Source organism: Schistocerca gregaria, chromosome 2 (assembly GCF_023897955.1).
Source record: "Schistocerca gregaria isolate iqSchGreg1 chromosome 2, iqSchGreg1.2, whole genome shotgun sequence".
NCBI classification, from domain to species: Eukaryota; Metazoa; Arthropoda; class Insecta; order Orthoptera; family Acrididae; genus Schistocerca; species Schistocerca gregaria.
The window spans coordinates 152,017,046-152,029,905 of record NC_064921.1 but is presented as its reverse complement, the minus strand read 5'-3'; the positions used below and the strand labels follow the sequence as shown (position 1 = coordinate 152,029,905).

Sequence of the window (12,860 nt, the reverse complement as noted above, 5' to 3'; positions counted from 1 at the left end):
TAGGATGATTCCCTTCAAAAGGAAATAATTGACTTCCTTCCCCAGCTAAGCGTTTGCTCTCTTTTCAATGACTTTGTCTGTTGGTGGGATCTTAGACAACAGTCTTCCTTTTTATTTAGGGTGTTTTCAGTATGTAGTGAATATCCAGTTAAGGCCATTGATCTAATTTGTAATAGGTCCCTGTCTTGCATTATATTAAAAAGTGACCTTTTCCTTTGTAGTAGTGAGAATAGAGAGCTAGTTTTCAAATTTCTGTTTCTGATGGCTTTATGTAGCCAATGCAATAATTGTCTGTGTATCTGTATGCAGTAATATTGTAATAACCATTTCCTGCTGATGTAAGCAGAACACATAACTATGTGTTACCTTGTCTGTCAGTATTGTACTTGCAAGTGAATTACCACACACAGCTGTACTATATCTCATTTATTTCATTCCCTGTCAACAAACATGGAAATCATGTCTTGTTATTTTCTAAAAGCATTCCGTAACATTAGAAGGGAAACTTGGAGAATAATTTGCACACATTTTCAACTTTCCTGTATTGGGCTGGGAGACTCTAGTGATTAGAGTGGGTGATACAGATACAGAATTGTGTGAAATTGTTCTAAATGCGTTATCTGAAAATTATCTTGAGCAGTTAATCAAAGAATTGACTTGCGAAGATAGTATGTGGATCCCATGGTGACAAACAGACCTGAACTTTCTACTTAGTTAGCCGAGATCAGGAAATCAGTGGTCATAAAGCCGTTAAAGATTCATTTAATGGCAATAAACAGGAATATAAAGAGAGGCGGGAAGATATTTTTGCTTAACAAGAGCAACAGAAAACGGATCTCAGATTTCCTAAGTAGTCGAGTTGAAAATTTCACTTCCAGCACTGATAATACTGAGTATCAATGGACAAAGTTTTGGAATATAGTACAATATACATTAGACAAGTCTGTGCTGAGCAAAGTTGTGACGGACAGGGAAGACTCGCTGTGTTTTAAGAGCCGTCTTAGAAAGCTACTACAAAAGCAAAGAGAGCTTCAGTGCAAACTTAAAAGTAGCGAAAGCCTCACAAACAAACAAACCAAAACTGAACGAAGCCAAAATCAGCGTAAGGAGAACCATGTGTAAGGCTATCAGTGAATTCAAAAGTAAAATTTGTATCTATTGACTCGACAGAAAATCCTAAGAAGCTTTGATCTTATGTTAAATAAGTAAATGGATCAAAGCCATCTGTCCAGAGACTCCACGACCCTAAAAACATCAAAGCGGAGGTTGGCACAGAGAACTAAAACACTAAATGTCCTATTTCCAGAACTATTTCACTGTGTAAGATCATACAGTCATTTGTCATTTAAATTGCTAAACAAACTTCAAAATGACAGATATTGAAATAAGTGACCTTGGGATAGAAAAAGCAAGTGAAATTGCTCAACAGAGGGAAGGCCACTGGATCTGATGGGATACCAATATGATTCGGCAAGGGAATGCTGAAACATAATGCCTCCAAATTTTTTATGTGGAAACTAAAGCTTTTTAAATAAAATCAAATATTATCAACATTCTGCATCTTTATTCTTCATGTCGACACTTTTATTTCTCAACCTAGTCACCCTGATGACAAACACATTTCTCCCAACAAGAGACCAGTTTGTTGATACCTTCAGTATAGAATGTTTGACTTTGTTGATGGAACTACAGCCTCACCTCTGCTTGCATCACTTCATCAGTATCAAAGTGAAGTCTTTGAAGGTGTTTTTTTAAGTTTTGGAAACATGAAAATCGAATGGGACTGTGTAAGGACTGAATGGAAGATGATCGATAACAGCGAACCTCAGATGCTGGATCATTACAGAGGTTGCAGAACTCGTGTGTTGTCTCGCATTACTGTGCTGAAGGAGAGGGTGCTCCATGTTTGGATAAACTCTTTGGATTCAAAACTAGATTATAGCATGCTGTTTCTCATGTGATGACATAATTATGTTACGTACCACTGTGTTTCGTGCTACAGTTCGGAGCCTTTTAGCAACAGAGGGCTGCAGATATGTAGACGTGGATATTATTTATTTATTTATTCGTGTCGGAAGCATTTACAATATATAAAATAATGTACAATATTTACATGTTGTTTGTAGATACATTTACAAGGTAATTATTTACACTTTTGCGGCGCAGAAGTTAGCGACCTCTATTGCATTTGGCGTTGCATGTAGCAGGTCTTCTGTTGTGCATGTTGCTGGACATTGGGTACACTGGAGCAGGTGGGAGGTCGTCTGCGTTGCTCCACACTCGCAGAGTGGCGGCTCCTCTAGGAAACCCCATTTGGTCAGATTGCTCTTACATTTCGTGACACCCAAGTGTAGTCTGTTGAGGGATCTCCATGTACTCCAACTCTCTGTGTAGCCGGGTGGTAGTCTTTCGCTTGGTGTAATCCATCCCACAGTACTGGTAAGCCTTGCACGCCATAGTTCAATTCGGCATTGCTGTGGCGCCCCAACTAGAGCCTCGGTAGATCTGAGGAAGCTCTTTCTGGATTTTAGTCGTGGGTTTGCTAGCTGATAGCCATATAGGGGATGAGCTGCAGAAGTTTCTGATTTTTCCTTCTCGATTTTTGCTGCTACCTCTCGGCGGATGTCAGGGGGTGCAATTCCCTCGAGCCTGTACAGTTTATCCAGAGGCGTATGCTTCAGGCACCCGGTGATGATACGACAAATATCATTAAGAGCAGCATCTACTGTTTTGGCATGGCAAGAATTGAACCACACTGGGCTTGCGTATTCTCCGGCAGAGTAACACAATGCAAGGGAAGAGGTTCTCACAGTGTTGGCGTGTGCTCCCCACGTTGTGCCTGTTAGCTTTCTGATGATATTGTTCCTGGCTGCCACTTTTTGCTTGGTATTTAGGCAGTGCCTCTTGTATGTTAATGCACGGTCAAGGGTGACCCCTAGGTATTTGGGATACGTACAGTGTTCTAGTGATGTTTCTTCCCAGGTGATTTTGAGGGCTCTAGCTGCCTGTCGGTTTTTAAGATGGAAAGCGCAAGTCTGTGTTTTTCCAGGATTTGGTCTCAACTGGTTTCCCCTGTAGTAAGCTGACAGTTCTCTCAATGCTTTGGACAGATTCTCTTCAACAGTTTCAAAGCAGTGGGCTTGGACGGTGATAGCACAATCATCTGCATAGATGAAGCTCTGTGTTCCTTCAGGTAGTGGTTGATCATTTGTGTAGATGTTAAACAAAGCTGGAGCAAGGACACTTCCCTGAGGTAATCCGTTTTTCTGTGATCTCCATCTGCTTCTCTTACCCTGGAATTCAACAAAAAATCTTCTGTTTTAAAGGAGATTCCGTATGAAACAGGTTAGCTGGTAGTCTCTAGTGGCATTGTACAGCTTCATTAGAATTCTTCTATGATTAACTGTGTCATAAGCTGCTGTTAGATCTATAAATACAGCTCCTGTGATCTCTTCCCTTTCAAAACCATCTTCGATGTGCTGTGTTAGTTTCAACACTTGAGATGTGCAGCTCTTTCCCTGTCTAAATCCAGCCTGCTGTGGGATGTATATTGTCTCTAACTTCTCCGTTAGTCAGTGTAGTATGAGTCTTTCAAGGAGTTTATACAGATGACATAGGAGAGATATAGGTCGGTAGCTTTTAGGATCGTTTTGGTCCTTGCCTTGCTTGCAGGTTGCTACAACTTTGGCTTTCCTCCAGATTTTAGGAATCTTGCAGGATTGGACACAGTTGTTCATTAGGTCTCTCAGCCATGCTTTTGTTATCGGCCCAAAGTTCTTTATCTGCTCAACTCTTATATCATCGAGGCCTGCCACTTTCCCATTTTTGCACTTACTCAGAGCGAGATCCACCTCAGTCTGGGTAAATGGTTAAGGCAGAGTATTAGTTTCTTGGTCAGGTCGTCTCTCACATGTCTTCTTACCAGGCCTGGCTGAATAAGGTGGTTTCCTATTTTGTACGAGTTGGTGTGCAATTTGATCAGTTCGGACATTCGCATGCATATTCACCTGTGAAGGGTCATTATTCAAGCATGGAGATTAAAGATGTAGAATGCTAATAACACTTGTTTTATTTAAAAATCTTTAAGAGATTCCGCATAAAAAAATTGGAGGCATTATTTTTCAGCAATCCGATGCACATATAGTATGTGAAATAACTTGCTCCTCTTCTAGCAGAAGTATGAGGTAGGTTGCTGGAGGAGTGAAGTGTTCATAAAGAGTGGAAAAAAGTGCAGGTCATTCTCGTCTTCGAGAAGGGTTGCCAAACAAATGCACAAAGCTGCGTAGACATATATCTCTGATGTTCTGATGTTGGTTTGTAGTAGAATTTTGGAACTCATTTTATGCTCGAGTATTAACGACATTTCTGGAAACCGAAAATCTCCCCTGCAGGAATCAGCATGGGTTTCAGAAACAACAATTCCTGGTCTCCAAGTGTTTGATACAGTTCTGCAATGTTTTCACATGAACAAAATACAAATATAAGAAGTCTCAGACCAGCTGTGTGATTGGATGGAACAGTTTCTAGAAAATGGAACACAGCCTATTATTCTCAACGAAGAGCAGTCAGCCGTAGTCCGTGGGAGTGTTATAGGACCATTACTTTTTACAATATATACACTGCCAGGAAAAAAATAGTACTACCTTTTAGAGGTTTCCTCTTCACTCAAGATTTATTGTTGCAACAATGCATATGGAGCACATGAAATAATTACATTTACAGATCAGTAGCACAAGCAGTGTTGAGGTACCAGATATCAACCCACACTGAAACATCCGTGTTAGTGTGCTGTGTAGCCTTCACAAGTGGCAATGTAGGCCTGGCTCAGGTGTCCAGGTGATCGTACAGATGGTGAATACTGTCCTGATATACATTGTGCCATGCATGCTGAATCTGTGCACGTAGTTCTGTGAGAGTTGTTGGTTGACACGTCACACGAATCACTTATCGTCCCATCATATTTCACATGTGCTCGATTGGAGAAAAGTCTGGCGATCATGCTGGCCAGGGAATTTGCTGCATGTTGTACAAATAGCAAGTTCTGGTTAGTGTCCCCTCCAGAAACACAAAAGGTGAATGAGAGTTGTAGCTTATCACATCCCAGATGATGATGATGATGATGATGATGTGTGGGATGGGCCCATTGTGCCTTGGATGAATGCACCCTACAACACAGTGTGCACCAGGTCTATGTGGTACGCAAAAATGACTAGATGCTTGCAGGCAGAGTCTGCGTTCATCACTGATGATCACAACACGTCTTTCAATCTTCCAAGTGATCCTCTGATGGCACCAGTGAAAGATAGGTTAGAGATGTGAATGCCCATAGTCCCACTGCTAATAACCAATTACAGCAGTTCGTGGTGACACATCTGGGCTCACAAGACCATTTACCTGTGCTGAGATAGCTGTACAAACTGCCACTGCTGCCCTTAGAGTATGACGATCCTGGCAGTCATCTGTGCTTTGTGGACACCCAGAACCTTGTCTACATATGTGAGAATGTTCACATGACCACTGATACCAGCATCTTTGTACAACTGATGCAGCATGTCCAACCTGTGTGGCAGTTCTCGGAAGGCCACAATTTAACCCCTTTCAAACTTGCTCAGTTGGCTGTAGGAAGCACGAGTGTGTCTCCATGGCATGGTCCTCTGCTTGCTCACACATTTGCACCACACACAGCCTTTTGTCTGTGAGCTTTCCCTAATAACTGGTAGACACAGATAGCAATCCAGTAGTTAAGCCACTATAGCGTGTGTTGATGGAGGACATTGGAAGCTTCATCAGTACATCTCATTATCCTCCAGGTGGCATATGCTATCAAAATCGACATTTTTTCAAGTGTACTAATTATTTTTTCCAGATTTTTGTGGATGATACTGTTATATACTGAGAACTCTCAATGTTTGAAAATTGCACCAAAACTCAGGAAGACCTGCAGAATATGCTTGGTGCATGGCTTGGCAATTGATTCTGAACATAAACAAATTTAATAGGAAGCCCCGTTATTGGATGATTTCAAGATTGCAGAACAATCACTGGAAGCGGTTATATCCATAAAAAAATCTAGGAGTATGCATACAAAGTGATTTAAAATGGAATGATCACATAAAACTATTCACAAGTAAAGGAGATCCAGATGATTGATTGGAAGAATCCTCAGGAATCGGTCCATCCACGCATCTACAGTAATTACACAATTGATAAATGTGAGACTAAACTTCTGACTTGTACTTATCTCCAGAAGATGAAATGTTTAGTACTGCCGATAGATATGCTTAAAAGTAAATTAGCACTCATCTGGATGACCTCACACTTTTCATTATTTAGGGTTAGTTGTCAATTTTTGTACCATATAGATATCTACATTATTTTGCAATTTTGTTTTGGTGCTCTGATGACTTTACTAGAAGATAAACAACAGCATCATCTGCAAACAATCTAAGACAGCTGCTCAAGTTGTCTGCTAAACCATTTGTGTAGACAATGAGCAGCAGAGGGGCTATAAAACTACCTTTTGAAACGCCTGAAATCACTTCTGTTTTACTCAGTGACATTCTGTCACTTACTATAAACTGCGACTTCTCTGACAGGGAATCCTGAATCCAGTTGCATAACTGAAACGGTATTCCATAAGCACACAATTTCATTACAAGCCACTTGTACAGTACAATGTCAAAATCTAGAAATATGGAATCAGTTTAAAATCCCATGTTGATAGCACACAACACCTTGCTAGGTGGTGTTTCATAAGAATGATGTTTCATAAATCTGTCTTGACTGTGTGTCAGTTGACTGTTCTCGCCAAGGTAATTCATAATGTTCGAACACAACATTGTTCCAAAATTTTGCTGCATATCAATGTTAATAATATGGATGTATAATTTAATGGATTACTCCTATTGCCTTTCTTGAATATTGGTGTGACCTGTGCAACTTTCCAGTCCTTTTGTCCGGATCTTTTGTCGAGCAAATGGGGCTGTATAGGATTGTGAAGTATGGAGCTATGAGGGCTGATGAGGAATTATTTTTTTCCAAATCCTGTAATACCTCAAGGGCTTATTAGACTATTTGATCACTCACAAAGAAGGTGGTGTCATTCTGTGGCATAACATTGTCAGTTTCCTGTTTGAAATTTTGAAGGGTAAAGATTTTTCAAGGTTGCACAGATCCAAAAACGAATCAGCTCTGACCTTGTGTAGTAATCATTCTGGTATTCTCAGGAAGTGAATTAGGAAAACCGCAAAAGTTCATCTTGAACTAACTGGACTGTTGCATAGTCTTGGAAGACTGTGATCAGATTTGATTACAGTATTGCCAGACATAGTGAAATTAGCATGAAATCTATTTCAGGGGGTGTTCGTACACTTGTCTGAAATTATTATGTCATAGCTTTCTGATCAACTGCATATCTCCAAAGTGGATCTGGATTTGACACAATGTCCCCCTGAGAAACTATTATGTATTGATCTTGCATTTTTTTGTAGTTGTAATAATTACTAAACTATTGATGTACAAGGTGTACAACTTTGCTTCCGATAGGTGGTGACAACGGTAAGTAGCGGTCGAAAGAAACAGATCACAGACATCACGCAGTTAGCTTGGACCTCAATCAACATAACCTCATTCTAACATTAGTTGATTTGCGTCTGCATCATGAAGTTGTTCTAGATCAAAAATGTCAGTTTACAAGCCCAATTCTCATTTGTGGGAGGTGTTACTGTTTTGTTTCCATATGAAGAAAACAGTAGCTGCGTCTCATCGAATGCTCTCATGTATGTATGGTAAGGACGCTATTAGTGAAAAAACGTGTCGTGAGTGGTTTCAAAGCTTCAAGAACGGTGATTTTAATGTCGTAGACTAGCATAGTGGTGGAAGAGCGAATGTTTTCAAGATTGCTGAGTAAAGACTCGCGTCATACTCAAGAAAAACTGGCACGGTTAATGGGAGTGACACAGCAAGTCATTTCAAAACATCTCAAGGCTATGGACATGATCCAGAAAGAAGGAAATTGGGTCCTATGTGACCTGAAACCAAGAGACATTGAACAGCATTTGTGTGTTTGTGAACAGTTGCTTCAGAGGCAAAAACAGAAGGGATTTTTGAATTGCATTGTGATGGGGGACAAAAAATGGGTTCATTACGATAACCCTAAACACAAAAAATCATGGGGATATCCCAGCCATGCCTCCACGTCAATGCCCTAACCGTATATTCATGGCTCTAAGATCATGCTCTGCATTTGGTGGGACCAGCTCGACATTGTGTACTATGTGGTGTTAAAACCAAGTGAAACAATCACAGGTGCTCGTTATCGAACACAATAAATGCGTCTGAGCAGAGCATTAAAAGACAAATGGCCGCAATACAGCGAGAGACACGCTAAAGTGATTTTGCAGCACGACAACGCTCGACCCCACATTGCAAAAGTGGTCAAAGCGTACTTGGAAACGTTAAAATGGAAAGTCCTTGACTATCACCTATTTAGATCAATGGCGCCTGGCCTGGCTGACCAACACTTCCAATCTCATGAAAAAGTCACAAATTGGATCAATTTGTGGATCGCTTCAAAAGATGAACAATTTTTTCGATGCGGGATTCATACACTGCCTGAAAGATGGGAGAAAGTAGTGGCCAGCGATGGAAAATACTTTGAATGATACATGCATAACCAACTTGTTTCATTAAAGCCTCAGATTTTGGGGAAAAAATGGCGGAAGCAAAGTTGTACACTTTGTAACTTGAACTGTAAATGTGCAGTTCACTTAAAGGTATACTGATAGCACTTTATGCTGTTTGTAATGTGAAATAAATGTAACTGAAGTGCTGTACTGTGAATTTACAGATCCTCAGCTGGGAATAGCAGTGAGGCACTGTGTACGAATAGTCTGCTCGGGTCGGGAGAGAGGGCTTGTTTTCGCATGCCGTTCGGCAGCTGAGAAGACACGCTGGCTGCAGGCTCTTGCAGAAGAACGTCGCCTTGTAGATAAGGATGCTCGTGAAGGGCTGGAGTTCGCACCAGCTGCCCGACAACTTGCCAGGATGGCTGCTCGCTGCCAACGACGTCGTCCACCGAGCAAACCACGAGGTACGTGCACATAATGTACCAGAGATATTGTTTCTTTGTTTTATTTATGATATAGTATTTGCATATAGCTGAATTTTGATAAATATCTTAATGTGGCTGTTCCACTTCATTCTCTGGGTCCTTTCAGTGATATACCCATAGCGAATAATTTTCTCATTGCTTAAAAAATGTTGCCAATCATCTGTTGATTTTATGTATTAGCAAATAATTGTTAGTTCTTATCAGGAGATGCTAAAACTCTCAAAGTTGCATTTAAAGGCCTGAATTTCAGTGTTTTTTTTATTCTGTGGCTGTATGCTAAAAAGGTTAGTTATATTCTACTGTCTTAACAGTTGTATGTTGAAAGTAAAAATAAATCGGACTTAAATTTAAAACCTCAAAACATTGCAGCTCATTGTGAGTAGCATCCATTTCTGACACACGTTTAATGAGTAGAAGAATGAATAACAGAAGAGTTTTGTAAACTGAGTTGAAAATAATGAAGACAACATTTAGAATAAACACATTGAAAATGATAAATTAAAAAGAAATTCTTGATACAGAAAAGATGTTTTAGAAGACGTAGTGTAATTGTAAGATATTTATCTAATGCCAAGTGTGATTGTATTCTCCCATTACTGAGCACTATATTTTTCACTTATCCGAAATGAACAATAATTTTGTATCTGTATTATTTTCTAGGGAAGAGTTACAAGCGTGATTCTTCACACCCTGTGAATAACCTTGATGCAAGTCATCACAACCTATCCTCATCAACAAGTCACAGTTCAAGTAATTCGCTGGGCCGAAAAATGGGCACCTGGTTTACCTTTGGTAGCAGCAAGAAAGGTCGTGCTACACACCACCCATCATGAAAAATAACTCAAATGGTGCTGTAATATAGTGAATTTGTGTATGAAAAGGAGTTTCATGTGGAGGTGGACATACATGATGTCTGTATTTATATTGGATATTGTGAAGCGTTTCCGCATATAAGGTAATGCATGTCATGTAAGTCTCGTGGCAGAGAAGGAGCGGTTAAAGTGAACCAAATATTTTGGTTATTCTGTTGTTACATAATCTTTTTTGTATGAGTGGTTAGTGCATGAAATTTGGAATGAGCTGGCCTAAACCTCATACAGGAAGATGTTAGTGATAAGCAGCACAATAAAGAAGACTGATTATAGCCTTCCTCAAAACCTAAATTTTGTTAAGAATCAGTTTGCTGCAAAAGCAGTTGTAAGTTTGAGGAAATTTGTAGGAGTATGCTAACTGTAAACAAAAATATGTTTCAAGAGTGTTGTAGTTAATTTATAAAAAATGGAGAATTGGCTCACAGGAAAGAAGAGAGATTAGAATTTCATTATATTGTTAACAAATTCAAAGATTTAATCAATTTTCAAACACTGCTTGCATTTATAGCAATTTCCAGACTAAGTTGAAACCATGCCGTGCTATTTCTAACGCACTGGACATACTTTTGTTACAAGGTGACCTGAAACGTTGTATGTTTAACACAGGTTTATAGCTCCTAATTTTTTATATGTATTCAGTAAGGAAGAGAAAATGAGCATGTATGAAATGTTTGATGACATTATGGACAGAGATTTTGTTTTTAATATGGTTGTTTACTTGAGAAGGCTTGTGCCTTAAAGCATTCAAATTATGTTACTTGATGCTGTGCGCACACGCACACACACACACACACACACACACACACACACACACACACACACACAAGTATCTGGTGCTTTCTTTATTTCTTACAAATAATGCTTAGCAGGTTATTCAGTATTTCTGATATGCTGTTCATAGGGAATGCTGTACTTCTGAGTACAGCCATAGCTGACTAATTCATATGTCTGCATTTTCATGTCTCTAGTCATCTCCACAGCTTTAATCAGTTTCAAGATGAGAAGTGTTATATCCCTGTTCAGTGATTAACATGAGGAACACAAATTAATAATGCTTAGTTCATGAGGGCTCATAATAATGATTCATGCACATTTCTACTCTTTACAAACATATTGAAGAAAACAAATGAACAGGAATGCAAAAGATGACAAAATGAGGCTACTAGTTGTGCCTTACTTATCTCAGTTGTATTTAACAAATGCATCTGGGTGAAGAATAAAATTTACAGCTGTGAAACTTTACAACTTCATATTGATTATTTCTAATGATTAATAGTTTGGGACATGTCTTGAACTGATATAACAGGGACTGATTTTCTTCCTTCAGAAGTATTTCATTATTCATTTAGTATTAAGGAAAATGTGTGGCATATTGTATCAGATTTTACACGAACTCTGGAGTATATACTCTGCAAGGCTCACTTTTACCATTAAGACAGTTTGTTGTGTAAATATGCCCATGCATTCCATACATCCAAAGTCATCCATAGTCATCTCCATTTTTGCATCATTGTAGGAGGTTTTCAGCCTCTTTCACTGTGTCAGACCGTTGAAACAATTAGACAGGTAAAGATTAATGTTGTTCCGCTACTGTTGAAAAGACTTCATTCATATCGCACACAGCTAAATTATTACTAGCAAAACAGTAATCATGCTTGGTAGGGCAGTTACATTAGTCATGCCAGTATTTCAGTGTTTTATTCAAAGCTGTTTGTATTTGTACTATGGTGTATGGTTCCTCAGTCGCATTGTGGACTTTGTGTTTCATTGCCTGAATGTACAGATAAACTGTAATGGCAGCTTATGTGCTTATCATAATGAGTGATACGCAGCCTGAACTGGTGGTGTTCATTGTTGTATACCACTGTCTGCATTTTCAGTTTGAAAATAAGAAAGTTTCCAAATGAAGTTCTGGTGGTACCTCAGTGGAATCAGTTCACCTTGAATCAATAGTAAACTTTTACAACATTCAGAGGTGTTTTAAGACCTTTGTGTGTAGTATATGTGTAATCCACTATAACTCTGTCACTCTGGCAGGCTAAGAGGGAAATGATTTGGACTCCATTTCAGATTGAGTCTGGTAGGTTAAATGTTTAAATGCTAGTGTTGATATAATGTCAAATAGATAAAGTTTGCAAATGGAATCGGTATTTGTTATTACAGAATCGAAATATGTTTTCTGGTGCATTTTGATGAAATCTGCTGTTATTGTCATTAAGGGCAATTACATATTTTGTGATTTTGGTAGCTTTGGGACAGGATATAGGCTACAAGCATACTATCCACTAATTTGTGGTTTTTAATGTAGGTGTAGTCTACCTATTAATTGCTTTTGAATTTTGTTTTTCATTTGAGTCTCATCAGACCCAAATTACTTGTATTGTTATTTTTATTCATTGAAACAACTAAACAACCTAACAAAGTAAAATTTTAAAATTGTGCTACACTTTGAATTTGCTGTATAAAAGAAAATGAACTGATATGTTTGAAATATACTGATCAAGAAGCCTAGCAGTCTACAAAATAATTGTGGGTTGCACGTATTTCTTATTTATGTTACTGTTGATCAGCAGCAAATAATTGGAGTATCACTAAATGCCAACACCTATTGTTATGATATTACACAACTACACTGCAACCTTAACCAACAATGTAAAATATGTTAAATTTTGAATTCTTAACATGTTAACCACATATTTATATAGTTATTGTTGAATGTTGTGCTAAGTATTTTCTATGGATTCCAAACCATTATTTTCTGCGGATTCCAAACCATCACAATACTTAAAGCAAATTGATTGCAAAAGTAAATAAAAAGGCACAAAGTGATACCTTCTGTGTACCATAGTCTTCAATAAATGCTGTGCTTACTGATA

The 12,860-nt window shown here is 38.7% G+C and overlaps 1 protein-coding gene across 1 annotated transcript in view; it reads left to right on the top strand.

The window, feature by feature from the left end:
• Nucleotides 1-10,034, top strand: part of LOC126335681 (spermatogenesis-associated protein 13) — a 90,500-nt gene extending 80,466 nt beyond the window's left edge. Inside the window, exons 18-19 of the mRNA XM_049999138.1 lie at nt 8,849-9,091; nt 9,773-10,034. Of these exons, the coding sequence (XP_049855095.1) occupies nt 8,849-9,091; nt 9,773-9,945 (416 nt within the window). The 3' untranslated portion in view covers nt 9,946-10,034. The remainder of the gene's footprint in view (nt 1-8,848; nt 9,092-9,772) is intronic.
• The last annotated feature ends 2,826 nt before the right edge of the window (nt 10,035-12,860 follow it).